General features: G+C 36.7%; 1 protein-coding gene across 3 annotated transcripts in view; it reads left to right on the forward strand.

Annotated features, from left to right (window-relative positions):
• Window positions 1-16,856, forward strand: part of CTTNBP2 (cortactin binding protein 2) — a 160,731-nt gene that overhangs the window by 80,029 nt on the left and 63,846 nt on the right. For all 3 annotated transcript variants that reach the window (XR_010842128.1, XM_059074372.2, XM_059074376.2), the window contains 3 exons: window positions 5,021-5,224; window positions 6,662-6,761; window positions 14,137-14,287. Coding sequence is in view for 2 of the 3 variants with exons in the window: in XM_059074372.2 (XP_058930355.1) it covers window positions 5,021-5,224; window positions 6,662-6,761; window positions 14,137-14,287 (455 nt within the window). In the remaining variant the exon portion in view is untranslated. The remainder of the gene's footprint in view (window positions 1-5,020; window positions 5,225-6,661; window positions 6,762-14,136; window positions 14,288-16,856) is intronic.

Below are 16,856 nucleotides of genomic sequence, written 5' to 3' on the forward strand. Positions count from 1 at the left end.
TCTGCCTTGGAATCTAGGCTCTGCCATTTACAGCTGTGTATTTTGGGGGATTTTTCTTGAACTGAGCAACTTTTCTCATCCTTAACATGGAGCCTATGCTGCTCATATTGGGGAGGGTGGCTATTAGGAGGATTTAATATCATAACATGCAAAGAGCCATGGTATTGAGTTTAGAGCAGCATGAGTGATGAACAAAAAGAGGTGATATTATTGCTTCAATTTATTGTTGCTGAAAGCATTTTGAAAATTTGCTTTAGAATTGACTCCGGTATTGCTTTGGGATGTCTTTCCAGGCATTGAGCATTCCATATATATTTTTAATCTGAAATGGTATTACTGAGCTGGATGGCCTTTCTCATGGCCTAAAATGATGTTAGCTGTTTCCCACAAGTTAAATCCACCCTCAAAGGAGGAATTTTTGCTACCATTCAGGAGCATCAGAGGATGTTCTGTAAGGACTTAAGGTAGTTGCAAAACACAAGTTCCAAAAATGTTTGGGGACGTGGCAGTGCTGTTGACATAAATGCATAGACTATAAAGCAGAAAACACTTCCTGGGATATATGAATTTTGCCAGTTTTTAAAAAAATACAAAGGCATCTTTGCTTTTTACCCCAGTGCTTTGCCAGTAGTTGCCTTGGTCATTACGTGCTCCAGGGTTCAGCTCCAATTGCCCTTTGTTTTCCGTGGAAAAGCTTTAAAATCAGGATCTGGGACTGAAGAACTTTTGACAGCAGGATTTTTTTTTTTTTTTTTTTTGCGGTACGCAGGCTTCTCACTGTTGTGGCCTCCCCCGTTGCGGAGCACAGGCTCCAGACGCTCAGGCTCAGCGGCCATGGCTCACAGACCTAGCTGCTCTGCGGCATGTGGTATCTTCCCAGACCGGGGCACGAACCTGTGTCCCCTGCATCGGCAGGCAGACTCCCAACCACTGCGCCACCAGGGAAGCCCGACAGCAGGATTCTAAGTTAGCCTTTAAAGTCAGAGAATTCCTAGTCCATTATTTATTCACTAAAATGCCCTACCTAGGATACAGTGGGATTTTGGATAAAGGAACCATAACTCCTCTGAAAAAACGCCTTTGCTTGTCTAGAGAACAAAAGAGGATAAATAGTGGAACCAAAGAAGTAGCAGTCACTGAAGATCCGTGAAACTGGTTCCTCATCTTCAGTTGTCTGATTTTGCAGTTTGGCCAAAATATTCTTAGAACTGCAGGATTGCATTTGGTGCGGTAACAAGCTTCTTTGTCGTTTGATTATAGGATATAGTTTATTAGGAGAAAATGGAGGCAGTGGAAGTTGTTAGTCATCAGCAAGAATTTACTAAACCTCCATTCTATTGGGGGGATAGAAATGTTATTGCAGTTACATAGTTGGGGTGTATAACTCAACCATGGATATAGGTCAACCTAAACTTTCCAAATGAGATACAGAATTTCACCTGTTTTCCATTTAGATGCCCCTATTTTTGCTGCTGTGCCCGCTGCAACTAGGAAGCGCCCTCCGTCCTCCTTCTCAACCTACCTGTGCCTGGGTGAGCATGTGCCTCGCCAAAGCATAGGCTCAGTGAAGGGTATTCATCTTGTAAATAGCCACTAATGTCATTGTGATTGGTAAGAGCAGGACATGGGGACAGAGCATGTCTATCAAATACCCGGTTGATGTGTTTTCCGGTGTCGGTGATGGAAAGAGCACTGGACTGAGTATAAAAAGGCAGCGTTAGTCCATTTCTGCTCCTTGCTATGTATTACCCTAAAGAGCAAATTCTCTCTGAGCTATTAGTTTTTCCATCTAAACATGAAAGCACTGAACCAAAAAAGTAATAATAGTTCCAAACCAAAAAGTTGTATTAAACCTGCCTGTTGAATTTTTCAACTGCAGTTCACTACCTCTCCCTCTTTGGAAATCTAGATCCCATGATCTTTCAAACTCTAAAAATCTGTTTCTATGTCAGCTTATATGTATGGTAAACAATTAGGATTAAATTAAAGCACTGAGGAGAATTGCCGTGACGAAAGATGCCACTTTAACGAATTGTGTTGTAAATTACTGTTAACTCGATTAGCAGTTTTATAGCCAAATGTTAAAATTTTAAATAACCTTTAAAATTATAAACAAATTAGAATTTCTGGCTGCTGCTGACCTTGTCAAATGAACACATTTTAATTGTTAGGTGAACAGAAGCCTAAACCAGAAATCACCCCAGGCAACTGAGTTTCCATACCCTTGCAAATGTTTTTTCTGTTTTTAAAAAAAATTATTATTTGATACATTTTATTTAATTTGGTTCAGATTTTTTTCCTTAGGTAAACATATATTTTAAAAATTATCCTCCATGTTTAATTGGCTTAAAGGCTAAGTCAGAAAACAAGATTGATCTGAGCTATGAATGAGATTAACCTTCTCCACATTCTGAAGCTGATGCCAGAAGCTGTTCTCCACTCCTCCGCCATTGCATGTTCTGTCTGTTCCCTTCATCATTGCACGTTCTGCCAGATGCTCACTTTTACTAATGTTTGCACATGATACTTCAAAGCTGAATGACCTTTTTCTAAAAATCATTAAAGTAGCTGTATGACTGCAGGTATGTTGTCTCATTACTTAACCATTACTTAACCAGTCAACTAAATATTATCACTTTTATAATTGTCGGGAATTTCAAATGAACAGTAAAGTCTCATGGTGAAGTTTTACTTTTCCCATCTTTATAGCAGGATTTATTATCATAACTTAAGCTTGCCTGTGCTGGAGAAAATTGAAAATGATAGTGGAGATAAAAATGTAGTTAACCTTTAAGAATATTTGGTATTTATAAAGCATTTTTCACTTTTAAACGATTATTAAGTGTGTTTAAAATAAGAAAATAAAATTGATATATATTCTGGAGTTTTGTATAACAGAACTGTAAGACTCTTGAGTGGTCTAGAGATTGAGAAAATTTTTGAATAAAATATTTTGTCTTAAGATAGCTTAACATTAGAAATGGAGTTTCTCAGGAAATTATTTCCATAATGGAATATTTCCATTAAAAAAGTTAAAATATATTTATATTTTAATAGTCCCCCAAAGCCCAGAATTGTATTAAAAAAAGAAAAATGAAAACAAAACCCAAAAGAATAGGAAACCATTTAATATATACCAGTTGATATTCTTAAAAGGGTATCAAGAACTGAGACCCCTGGGGTGAGGTAGAGGGATTGAGAGAGACAGGGACAGACCGACAAAGAGGACTGGGGTCAAGGTCGGGAGGGAAGAAAGGGAGAGAGACAGATAGACAGACTGACTGAACATGAGCCACAGTGCCTCCTATTCCACAGAGGACCACAGTACCAATGCGTTCAAATTGCTTTTGTGTTTGCTTTGCAGTCAAGGTTTCATACCTTGGTGTTTATAATTTCTCTGTTTATCATCTGTTTCTAATAAGTACTGATTTAATTTTTGTGGGCTTGTTTTTTTGTTTGTTTTTAAGAAAATACAAAAGGTAAAATGTATCAGAGAGGAGCCTTCTTGTAAGTATGAAGTAAAAAATCTTACTTTTGTAAGAAGAGCTAATGAATATCAATGGGAAAATATTGTAAAGTTTAGGTAAATATTTCTGTGAGCAATGAATTTTATGTTATTGCAGTCTAATAGGGTAAAAGCAATAAATTACTCAGAGACCCAAATAGTTGATTCTGAAGATATAAAATCCAGTTTTTAATAAGCAGTTTCATTTGTAGAAACTGCTTTGTTTTTTTTCCCCAAAGAATCTTTAAAATACTGAGAAATACTTCGATATGCACTTTTTTAAATACTTAGTGAAATAATTTAAGGCCAGTAATTCAAGATTCAATTATAAGAGTTTATTACATATTAATATAACACCCATGTACTTAGAATATTTTCCTGTTACCAAGGTGCAGGGAGTATAAAAGCTCCACTATTGTATCTTACTACAGAGAATGTTACCAGACAGAGGTAGAAAGTGTACCCCCGGAGTGAATATGTGCACATATGCCCCATATACACACCAACTTTCAGGTTTTTGGGGTTCCATAAGGAAGAAATAAAAATGACTTATTTTGAAAGTTAATTGTATTTAAGCCTAAAATACACTAAATACCTATATATCATGTTAAATAAACATTTTTACTTTACTGTTTTTACAGCCTTTTGATCAAGGAAGAATTCAGAAAATTTTCCATGCTATATGCAGCCGACTTCACACACTTAACAGATTCTCTTCTAAAGCTGCTAAATACTGATGAGAAGTCTCTCTGATAACTCTTAATGACTTTTGTTAAATCTATATGGTAGAGTGTTCTGTTTTGTTGGCTGATTAAAAGTTTTTGGTACAAAATGTGAAGATGTCCAGATGACATAGTCTTCAAAATTGTGTATTGAATATTTGTGCTGGTATAGTCTGTATATGTTGTGCTTCTATTAGCTCTTGACACTGAGTAGAAGTTGGCTGCCCATTATTTTTCTTCCCAAATAAGGTAATTCAAGGAATGTAAATAGATTCCTTGACAGTATTTGGTCCATCTCAGTGGTTTATGTAAAATTTATATTGAGTACCTTGGAAACATTGTAGAAAAAGGAAAATTTCTATTTTTTAGAATTATCTCTGTCTTATACCTAAAGATACCTATCAGTTGATACCCAAAATTGAGGAAATCTGTACATAATTTTAAAGTTCAAATTGTTTTGAAACCCTGAGGAGGAGTTTGAACTTTCAAATCGAGACAGCCTTCTTAGTTTCCTAAAACCAATCACCACTTTAACACTTACCTGTGCAAGACTGACAACTAAAAATAATTTGTCACCATGTATGTTAATTTAACTAGCAGCAGATATACGATTGAAATAACAGTACAGATTTATGCTAAAGTAACTATTAACAGATTGATAATGTTAAAAACCACATAATCCTCTAGGGGTACATGTTCATGTGTCTCTGTGTGTGTAATTCATAAAGGAGTGGGTAATATCTGTCTCTTGACCTTCCTCCTACTCTCTAACTAGGGTCACTTTAACCCACAGGCTGGTCACCCTCCCTAACCCCTTTGCTAATGAGTGGTGGTCCTGCCCCCCTGGCTGGCAGGCCCACCCTTCTTCAGCAAGCTGCTGCCCAGGGAAATGTCACTTTATTATCAATGCTGCTTAATGAAGAAGGACTGGACATAAATTACTCCTGTGAAGATGGCCATTCTGCCTTGTATTCTGCTGCTAAGAATGGACATACAGGTAAGATGGTGCCATCTTACCTCACTGTATCACCCTCTTGCAAAAGGATGCAGAATCAAAAGCACCTGTAACCACTGTTATGCACAGAAGGTGAATTTAGGTTTCAAATTTTCTCTTTCAGGTAGAATAAATAACTTTTTTACATGATTTAAAGATTTTATAAGCATTTTAAAAATCCAAATTGGACAGTTCCGTAATAATCTAAACTTTTACTGCAGCTAGCAAAAACTTATCTCTGTTTTATGCACAATGAAATGTATTCGGTTTGTAGAAATTTGGGGTCTAGTAACTGTAAAGCACATTTTCAAATAAAGGCCCCCCCATCTGTTATCGCTTTGGCCAGGACAAAATAGCTCTAATTTGTCTGTTAGAAATAGCTGGTGTCTGTGAAAGCAAAGCTTTAGGGCTTTAGCACATGCCACAGTGAGGGAAAGTTTTAGTAGTTAGGAAAGGTCTTGGGTCTGAAATTGTTCTGTAGTTGGAACAATTCACAGTTATTTGGATTTTTTAAGAGAACGGAGAGGTTGTACAATTATAATCGACATATCGATGAAGTCAGGGAATTAATCTTGTTCCTGAAAAAGCAAATCTTATAGTCAAATATACTAAAACATACCGTAGTATAGATAAAGAGATGATTCGATGGCAAACGCAAAGTCAAATAGTATTGCATACGTAAGCCATGTGATCCTCGGATAATTCACATAATGTGGCTTCCTTGGAAGTTTTCAGAGCTTCTCTGTGTTCTAGTGGACTACATGCAAGATTCTAGTGAACTACAAGATGATAGCTCATTATTTTAAAAGTATTTTGGAGTACTTCTTCAAAAGTACTGTGGGAATTTTCTCTAATATAAAGAAATTCAGTCTGGTTAATAACATGTGGAATGTGAGGTCTAGGTGATATTTTTGCCTGAGTCTGATGACTTTGTGTGGGTTCGCCTTGATCTTCATTCAGGGAGTTAAGTATAAGATGACCACAACATGAAAGCATTTTAAAGATTAAATTAAACATCATAAAGTAAGAATTTAACTATTCAAATATGAAGAATGGTATATCAATTTGGTGAATGGATTTTGTTCTCCATCCAGTAAGATTATTTTTGGGGATTGGCTGATGGGAAAATCTGGTAAAACATTTTCTGACATATGACAGTCCTTTCACTCATCAGCAACTCCTCTCCCCCCGCCCCGCCAAAAAAAGAGAAAGAAATCATGTCTTAGTTGGTGACTCTGGGGTATTACAATCCTGGGGGAAAGGGGCTGCTTTCCCTTTATAATAGTCTGTGGAGTCTCACAGCGGCCCTGAAAAAATTGTCAGATGAGCTGTGCATGAGAGAGGTCCCTTGGGGTTAGTGTTTGTCTACAGCTCGTATAGAATTTGGTTCATCATGACTCTAAGTGGGGAATTAAAATGGCTTTCTATTAAAATCCATAGACTGTGTGAGATTGCTGCTGAATGCAGAAGCCCAAGTCAATGCTGCTGATAAAAATGGCTTCACACCCTTGTGTGCTGCAGCTGCTCAGGGACATTTCAAGTAAGTGATGCTCTTAATTCTTTTTTGTTTCCCTATGAAAAGAGCCTCTTTATAATTTGCACACATATTTTAGTTCTGGCTGAAAGTGTAAACTAGTGCTTAAGATCCGTTGGCAAATAAATTCAGCTAAACATATTTGAGGATTTAAATGCAAAGTAGGATCCTAAATTTGCTCTTCTTTTTTTTTGTTGTTGTTGTTGTTTGGTTTTTATACAGCAGGTTCTTATTAGTCATCAGTTTTATACACATCAGTGTATACATGTCAATCCCAATCTCCCAATTCATCACACCACCCCCCCCATCCCTCCGCCGCTTTCCCTGCTTCGTGTCCATACGTTTGTTCTCTACATCTGTGTCTCAACTTGTGCCCTGCAAACTGGCTCATCTGTACCATTTTTCTAGGTTCCACATACATGCGTTAATATACGATATTTGTTTTTCTCTTACTGACTTACTTCACTCTGTATGACAGTCTCTAGTTGTATCCACATCTCAACAAATGACTCAATTTCTTTCCTTTTTATGGCTGAGTAATATTCCATTGTATATAGGTACCACATCTTCTTTATCCATTTGTCTGTCGATGGGCATTTAGGTTGCTTCCATGACCTGGTTATTGTAAATAGTGCTGCAATGAACATTGGGGTGCATGTGTCTTTTTGAATTATGGTTTTCTCTGGGTATGTGCCCAGTAGTGGGATTGCTGGATCATATGGTAATTCTGTTTTTAGTTTTTCAAAGAACCGCCATACTGTTCTTCATAGTGGCTGTATCAATTTACATTTCCACCAACAGTGCAAGAGGGTTCCCTTTTCTCCACACCCTCTCCAGCATTTGTTCTTTGTAGATTTTCTGATGATGCCCATTCTAACTGGTGTGAGGTGATACCTCACTGCAGTTTTGATTTGCAGTTCTCTAATAATCAGTGACGTTGAGCAGCTTTTCATGTGCTTCTTGGCCATCTGTATGTCTTCTTTGGAGAAATGTCTATTTAGGTCTTTGCCCATTTTTCGATTGGGTTGTTTGTTCTTTTGTTATTGAGCTGCATGAGCTGTTTATATATTATGGAGATTAATCCTTTGTCTGTTGATTCATTTGCAACTGTTTTCTCCCATTCTGAGGGTTGTCTTTTCGTCTTCTTTATGGTTTCCTTTGCTATGCAAAAGCTTTTAAGTTTCATTAGGTCCCATTTGTTTATTTTTGTTTTTATTTCCATTACTCTAGGAGGTGGATCAAAAAAGATCTTGCTGTGATTTACGTCAAAGATTGTTCTTCCTATGTTTTCCTCTAAGGGTTTTATAGCGTCCAAACTTACATTTAGGTCTCAATTCCATTTTGAGTTTATTTTTGTGTATGGTGTTAGGGAGTGTTCTAATTTCATTCTTTTACCTGTAGCTGTCTGGTTTTCCCAGCACCATTTATTGAAGAGACTGTCTTTTCTCCATTGTATACCTTTGCCTCCTTTGTCATAGATTAGTTGACCATAGGTGCTTGGGTTTATCTCTGGGCTTTCTATCTTGTTCCATTGATCCATGTTCCTGTTTTTGTTCCAGTACCATATTGTCTTGATTACTGTAGCTTTGCAGTATAGTCTGAAGTCAGGGAGTCTGATTCCTCCAGCTCTGTTTTTTTCCCTCAAGACTGCTTTGGCAATTCGGGGTCTTTTGTGTTTCCAAACAAATTGTGAAATTTTTTGTTCTACTTCTGTGAAAAATGCCACTGGTAGTTTGATAGGGTTTGTGCTGAATCTGTAGATTGCTTTCGGTAGTAGAGTCATTTTCACAATATTGATTCTTCCAATCCAAGAACATGGTATATCTCTCCATCTGTTGGTATCATCTTTAATTTCTTTCATCAGTGTCTTATAGTTTTCTGCATACAGGTCTTTTGTCTTCCTAGGTAAGTTTGTTCCTAGATATTTTATTCTTTTTGTTGCAGTGGTAAATGGAAGTGTTTGCTTAATTTCTCTTTCAGATTTTTCATCATTAGTGTATAGGAATGCAAGAGATTTCTGTGCATTAATTTTGTATCCTGCAACTTTACCAAATTCATTGATTAGCTCTAGTAGTTTTCTGTGGCATTTTTAGGATTCTCTGTATAGTATCGTGTCATCTGCAAACAGTGACAGTTTTACTTCTTCTTTACCAATTTGTATTCCTTTTATTTCTTTTTCTTCTCTGATTGCCGTGGCTAGGACTTCCAAAAGTATGTTGAATAATAGTGGTGAGAGTGGACACCCTTGTCTTGTTCCTGATCTTAGAGGAAATGCTTTCAGTTTTTCACCATTGAGAATGATGTTTGCTGTGATTTTGTCATATATGGCCTTTATTATATAGGTTCCCTGTATGCCCACTTTCTTGATACTTTGTTTCATAAATGGGTGTTGAATTTTCTCAAAAGCTTTTTCTGCATCTATTGACATGATCATATGATTTTTGTTCTTCAGTTTGTTAATATGGTGTATCACATTGATTGATTTGCATATATTGAAGAATCCTTGCATCCCTGGGATAATCCCACTTGATCATGGTGTGTAATCCTATTAATGTGTTGTTGGATTCTGTTTGCTAGTATTTTATTGAGGATTTTTGCATCTGTATTCATCAGTGATATTGGTCTGTAATTTTCTTTTTTTGTAGTATCTTTGTCTGGTTTTGGTATCAGGGTGATGCTGGCCTCATAGAATGAGTTTGGGAGTATTCCTTCCTCTGCAATTTTTTGGAAGAGTTTGAGAAGGATGGGTGTTAGCTCTTCTCTAAATATTTAATAGAATTCACCTGTGAAGCCATCTTGTCCTGGACTTTTGTTTGTTGGAAGATTTTTAATCACAGTTTCAATTTCATTATTGTGATTGGTCTGTTCGTATTTTCTATTTCTTCCTGATTCAGTCTTGGAAGGTTATACCTTTCTAAAATTTTGTCCATTTCTTCCAGGATGTCAATTTTATTGGCATAGAGTTGCTTGTAGTATCTCTTCAGATGCTTTATATTTCTGCAGTGTCTGTTGTAACTTCTCCTTGCTCATTTCTGATTTTATTGGTTTGAGTCCTCTTCCTCTTTTCCTTGATGAGTCTGGCTAACGGTTTATCAATTTTGTTTATCTTCTCAAAGAACCAGCTTTTAGTTTTATTGATCTTTGCTATTGTTTTCTTTGTTTCTATTTCATTTATTTCTGCTCTCATCTTTATGATTTCTTTCTTTCTGCTAACTCTGGGTTTTGTTTGTTCTTCTTTCTCTCATTCCTTCAGGTGTAAGGTTAGATTGTTTGTTTGTGATTTTTCTTGTTTATTGAAGTAGGCTTGTATAGCTATAAACTTCCGTCTTAGAACTGCTTTTGCTACATCCATGGGTTTTGGATCATCGTGTTTTCGTTGTCATTTGTCCTAGGTATTTTTTGATTTCCTCTTTGATTTCTTCAGTGATCTCTTGGTTATTTAGTAACGTATTGTTTACCCCCCCATGTGTTTGTGTTTTTTACATTTTCTAATGTAAAAAACATTCATTTTAATCTCATAGCGTTCTGGTCAGAAAAGATGCTTGATATTATTTCAATTTTCTTAAGTTTACTGAGGCTTGATTTGTGACCCAGGATGTGATGTATCCTGGAGAATGTTCCATGCGCACTTGAGAAGAAAGTGTAATCTGCTGTTTTTGGATGGAATGTCCTGTAAATATCAATTAAATCTATCTGGTCTATTGTGTCATTTAAAGCTTGTGTTTCATTATTTATTTTCATTTTGGATGATCTGTCCATTGGTGTAAGTGAGGTGTTAAAGTCCCCCACTATTATTGTGTTACTGTCGATTTCCTCTTTTATAGCTGTTAGCAGTTGCCTTATGTATTGAGGTGTTGCTATGTTGGGTGCATTTGTACTTATAATTGTTATATCTTCTTCTTGGATTGATCCCTTGATCGTTGTGTAGTGTCCTTCCTTGTCTCTTGTAACATTCTTTATTTTACAGTCTATTTTATCTGATATGAGTATAGCTACTCCAGCTTTCTTTTGATTTCCATTTGCATGGAATATCTTTTTCCATCCCCTCACTTTCAGTCTGTCTGTGTCCCTAGGTCTGAAGTGGGTCTCTTGTATATTGCCTATATATGGGTCTTGTTTTTGTTTCCATTCAGCAAGCCTGTGTCTTTTGGTTGGAGCATTTAATCCATTCATGTTTAAGGTAATTATCAATATGTATGTTCCTTTGACCATTTTCTTAATTGTTTCAGGTTTGTTCTTGTAGGTCTTTTTCTTCTCTTGTGTTTCTTGCTTAGAGAAGTTCCTTTAGCATTTGTTGTAGAGCTGGTTTGGTGGTGCTGACTTCTCTTAGCTTTTGCTTGTCTGTAAAGGTTTTGATTTCTCCATCAACTCTGAATGAGCTCCTTGCCGGGTAGAGTAATCTTGGTTATAGGTTCTTCCCTTTCATCATTTAAATTATATCATGCCACTCCATTCTGGCTTGTAGGGTTTCTGCTGAGAAATCAGCTGTTAACCTTATGGGAGTTCCCTTGTATGTTATTTGTCATTTTTCCTTTGCTGTTTTCAATAATTTGTCTTTAATTTTTGCCAATTTGATTACTATATGTCTTGGCATGTTTCTCCTTGGGTTTATCCTGTATGGGACTCTCTGCGCTTCCTGGACTTGGGTGGCTATTTCCTTTCCCATGTTAGGGAAGTTTTTAACTGTAGTCTCTTCAAATATTTTCTCTGGTTCTTTCTCTCTCTCTTCTCTTTCTGGGACCCTTATAATGTGAATGTTGTTGCGTTTAATGTTGTCCCAGAGGTCTTGTAGGCTGTCTTCATTTCTTTTCATTCTTTTTTCTTTATTCTGTTCCGTAGCAATGAATTCCACCATTCTGTCTTTCAGGTCACTTATCCGTTCTTCTGCCTCAGTTATTCTGCTGTTGATTCCTTCTAGTGTAGTTTTCATTCAGTTATTGTATCGCTCATCTCTGTTTGTATGTTCTTTAATTCTTGTAGATCTTTGTTAAACATTACTTGCATTTTCTCGATCTTTGCCTCTATCCTTTTTCTGAGGTCCTAGGTCATCTTTGCGATCATTCTGAATTCTTTTTCTGTAAGGTTGCCTATCCCCACTTCATTTAGTTGTTTTTCTGGGGTTTTATCTTGTTCCTTCATCTGGTACATAGCCCTCTGCCTTTTCATTTTGTCTATCTTTCTGTGAATGTCATTTTTGTTCCACAGGCTGCAGGACTGTAGTTCTTCTTGCTTCTTCTGCTCTCTGCCCTCTGGTGAATGAGGCTATCTAAGAGGCTTGTGAAAGTTTCCTAAGTTTGCTCTTCTTAATAATAGATGGTTGTATTTGAGGGAAATGAAGAAGAGGAATATGCTGTTTCCAAACCTCATGTGAATGAACTTGCTTCCGAAAAAGAGGATTATTTTTAGCATATCAGCATAAAGTCATCCCTCCTGTCTATGGCAGAATGGTTCCAGGACCTCCTACAGATACCAAAATTGAGGATGCTCTAAGTCCGTTATATAAAATGTTGCCGTATTTGCATATAACCCACGCACGTCCTCCCGTGTACTTTTAACCATCTTTAGGTTACTTATAATACCTAATACAATGTAAATGCTATGTAAATAGCTGCGAGCATGTGGTAAATTCAAGTTTTGCTTTTTGGAACTTCCTAGGATTTTTTTCTAAGTATTTTCCATCTGGGGTTGGTTGAATCTGCAGATGTGAAACCTGCAGATATGGACGGCCGACTGTGTATGTGGTTATATAACGGATTGTTAAACACTTTGCTGTTCACTATTTTCCACCACCACAACCCAAAAACCTTTTTTATGTGTGATGGCATTAAAAGTAAAACATAGAATTATATTAATTGTAATACTCTTAACTTCCTACTGGCAGTTTATTCAGTATTAAATCCCAGTTATTCACTTTATCATTTAAAAAAAAATTGAAGCAGAACTTACATACTGAAAGAAATTAGAGCACAAAACCAAAAAGAGCCTATCAAGTAAAATATACGTAAGTTTAGCAGTGATTTCTTCAGTAGCTTGGTAAGTCAGTTGACTGTAGATATAACTTTCTAAAATCAAGTCATATTTTAATAATAAAATAGAATATAGCTAAATTGCTTTCTTTGCCTGTGATGAAATGGCGGACTGTGGAAAATGAAAGCTGTGTTCAACTTTTTTATTTTACCATCCCAATAGAAATGTTTCCTTTAACAAATCTCAGAATTCTTGAAATACGGGTTTTACATTTTACGTTACTAGTCATAAAGGTAAATTTTTTAAAGTTCAGAATGCATCCATAAAGTACAGTATTTTTTTTTTTTCTGTGTGTCTAACATGTCTCATCAACCTGAGTTTATTGTTGAGGATCAGAGCTACTGATTTTGCTGCTACTTCTTGCATGTATCCTAAGTCCTCCAAGAGAGATTCTTCTGGGCTATACTTTTACTGCCAGCAGGCAATCTGTAGGGCCACTTGCTTGGATGGTATAACAGTCATGGGAACAGAGGCATGGATGGCTCTGCAAAAAGGGAGAACCCTGGGGAAATGCACGGGCTTGATTAATTTAAATGTGTATTAGATACACATCAGTATGTAACTTATTTTAAAAATATGCATAAACAAACCAAATGTTGCCAAGGGAAGCCAAGAAAAAACATTCATCTATGCAAAGAAACAGAGATGTGAGTTCCTTCTTAATTTGATGATTTATCACTCTCTTTTAAGTTTATTCTCATCTAATTTTGTAAACTGAAGTTAGTTCCTAAGTGTCATGAAGTCTTGAATTTACCTCATTGCTTTCCTTCTTGATTCTCAGGGCAATGTGTTTCTGCTTAGCTGTGTCTTTTTCCTTATAAACTAGCCCCACTTCAGGAGACAGGACAGCTCTGCTGTCTTTTCTCCCCAAGATGGCCCTTTTCTGTCTCCCTACTGCCTTTTATAGTGGAGGCAAGTGGTGCCCTGCTGTCTGTGCTATTTATAATTATTTTCTCAAGTGGAAATCTCACAATGACTCAGCAGCCTGACTTTTTTCAAGGTTCAAACTATTTTGAACCACAAATAATATATATGTCAAGCACAGTTAAACTTATTCCAAGGACTCTACTTTCACAATTTGGTTGCAGAGAACTGTCATAAACCACGTATTCACACTTGATCAAAGCTGCTATTTTAAATTTTCATGGGAGTAGTTAAAATACATCTTCCAGCCTTGTTAAAAACAGTATCTATGTAATAAGACCAGGAATAATTGTTACATATATTTAATAATTCATGTAAATAAAGGTGCAGCATTGCTCTAGCATTATTTTCTCTATTTAATATCTTGGTCATGTGGTACTTCAGAAATCAAACCCAGTCTGTATGTAATTAATCATAATCTTGCATTTAGGTGTGTAGAATTATTAATTGCATATGATGCTAATATTAATCATGCTGCTGATGGAGGACAGACACCTCTATACCTGGCCTGTAAAAATGGAAATAAAGAATGTATTAAACTCCTGTTGGAAGCTGGAACTGACCGAAGTGTAAAAACCAGAGTAAGTACCTGTATGTTGGGTTTTGTCCTATAATTTACAATATGTCTCCAAACTCTACAGCTCGAAAAATAAAATCGGTTAAAATACAGGTTGCTTTGTTTTGTTTTGCTTTGAGGATATTGGATAAGGACATTGTCTTATTTGTTTGAGCATCTGATTATTAGAAGCTTGTTCATTAGCCTTTCTTTTTAAAGGTAGTTGGTGTAGTGCCTGGGAATTGTAAGCAGTGGACAAAGGTCAGCTGTCATCGAGGCCTTTGTCACTATCCACAGTAGTGCTCATTTGTAGTATGTGTAAACAGGAGGGAGTTTGTGGCAAGACGGTGCCCATTGCCAGCACTTAGAGGAAGGTTATTTGTGCTCACTGTTCTTCCCAGGACTGACATTTATTGTTGCTAAGATTATGCAACACCTCACAGAGTTCAAGGTCATTGTCTAATTTGAGTCAGAACTTGAAGCACTGTGTGTGGAAACCCACTATGGAGCCTAACAGGCTGAGGTAGCTGTTGACTCCGTCCCACACAGTTCTAATACCTCCTGTACAGGGTGCACAGGTGAAGTCAGGGATTTAGAAACTGAAGACATTTGGAGTCTGATCCACAGAAGAGTCCTTGGATAATACTTCTGGCTCAGCCACTCAGAAATGCATTTGAAACAAACTTCTCAATTCAGCTTCCCAAACTGGTCTTCATCAGCCTATCATGATAGATTTAAAGACCAAGAAATCAGCCTTCGTACACTGGCATGCATTTCTCCAGTGGGGACCCATCTAAGGACAGGTGGGTTTAACGGAGCCCACTCTTCACTGGGATCAGGAATTTTTTTTTTGCAGCTTCCCAGAATGTGAAAAGTGTAATAATCACCACCCTCCAGGATATTCCTGATGAAAGACAAGTGTAGACATCTTAATCTCCAAAGGTTATCTGAACCTTGGATCTCTTCTGTTAATAGAGAATTGACTATACTGTGCATCCATTTCATAGGAAACACCCTTAAAATTTTCTAGGATAAAAAGGTGCATTACCTACTTTAAGGTCACTCTTAGATCTTGGATTTTCTTAATTTCTCAAAAGAAAACAAACAATTAATGGTATAACCAGAGATATAAGCTAGGTATAGACATTTTCCATTGAGTCCTATTGCAAGAGCTTTTTTTCTTTAATTTTCCTTTCTATTTATTTTTTGAAACTCTGAGAAAATAGTCCAGATTCATGTTGTTTTATATATTTTATTTAAGAAATCTGTGGTATTACACATATTCATTACAAAATTCTACCTTACATATGAAAAAGGAATGAATTTTACATCATTATCTGAATGAAAAATAAGTAATTCAACATAAAAAGTCACATCCTATAAGTTAGAGAACACAGAAATCCATGCTCTCAAGCTAGTTGTTGATAAACTGAATGAAATCGTTAGAAGTACAGAGGCTCCAAAGTACAGGGATAAATAGCATAATTGATAAAGGACCTTCAGGGAATAATGATTTCTCATGACTTAATAAGAAATCAAAGGAGAATTAAAGATTTTAAGTTTTTCAGAAATAACTGCATGGCCTTTGTAATATAAACTAAGAAAGGTCAAGAGCACTTACACTCTGGTGCCTAATTAAGACTGATACCCATGTAAAGGTATCTACAGCCCAACAAAGAACAAGCCATGAAACACTTTATCTGCCTGGGGTACACCGGAGGACTATGTGGTATTCCAGCTACTGCCCAGCCATGGTTTGCTGTTAGCCAAGTCGATTCCCTTGATATGAAGTACAGAACCAGAGAAAAAGCCACGTCATTCAGTGAGATGACTCAGTCTAAATGTAGATGGTTACATTTATTGTCTGTTTTTCTCCGTGTCTTCTAACCCCGTTATTTTTTTTTAAAGTGTACTGTAACTCACTGAAAAAATATTTAGTGTAGCAGTATGAAATACCAAATGAAGAAAATAGGCCAAAGGGAAAAGAAAATGAAGCCAAAATATGTATCACCGAAATAATTCTCAATTCTTTTATGAAAGTCTTAAAAATCTAATGAAGGGGGATACCTGAGTAGAAGGCAGACCTATCTTTATATAAAAATGAGAGACTACAGAGGGGATCAGGATTACCCCTAGAATGGTGTTTGTCAAACTTTAGTGCAACAGAGTTGCCCAGAAGGCTGTTAAAACGGATTGCGGGGCCCCAACCTTGAGGTTTCTGATTCATTTGGTCTGGGATGAGGCTCACAATTTACATTCTAACGAGTTCACAGGTGGTGCTTATGCTGCTGGTCAGGGGACCACACTTGGAGAACCACTATGGTAGGAAAGAGTTGTGAGTCTGCTCTAGCAACCAGCTAAGTGGACGGTTGAGGCTTCAAAATATAATATGTTCTAGAGAATGGGCCCAGGCATTTTAGTTGGAACATTTTCTAAGCTTGCATTTATCAATATCGAGCTGCAGTCACAGAGAGTTCCATAAAGGCTGATAAGTATCTCATGAAGTTACTTGACTTTGTTTTTCCTTTCTGTCTGCCTTTTCCCTGTTATCTAGAATCTTTCCTTCTGAAATCAGTGGCATAAAGTTTTAAGAT

The sequence above is a fragment of the Kogia breviceps genome, chromosome 9 (assembly GCF_026419965.1).
Source record: "Kogia breviceps isolate mKogBre1 chromosome 9, mKogBre1 haplotype 1, whole genome shotgun sequence".
Lineage (NCBI taxonomy): Eukaryota > Metazoa > Chordata > Mammalia > Artiodactyla > Physeteridae > Kogia > Kogia breviceps.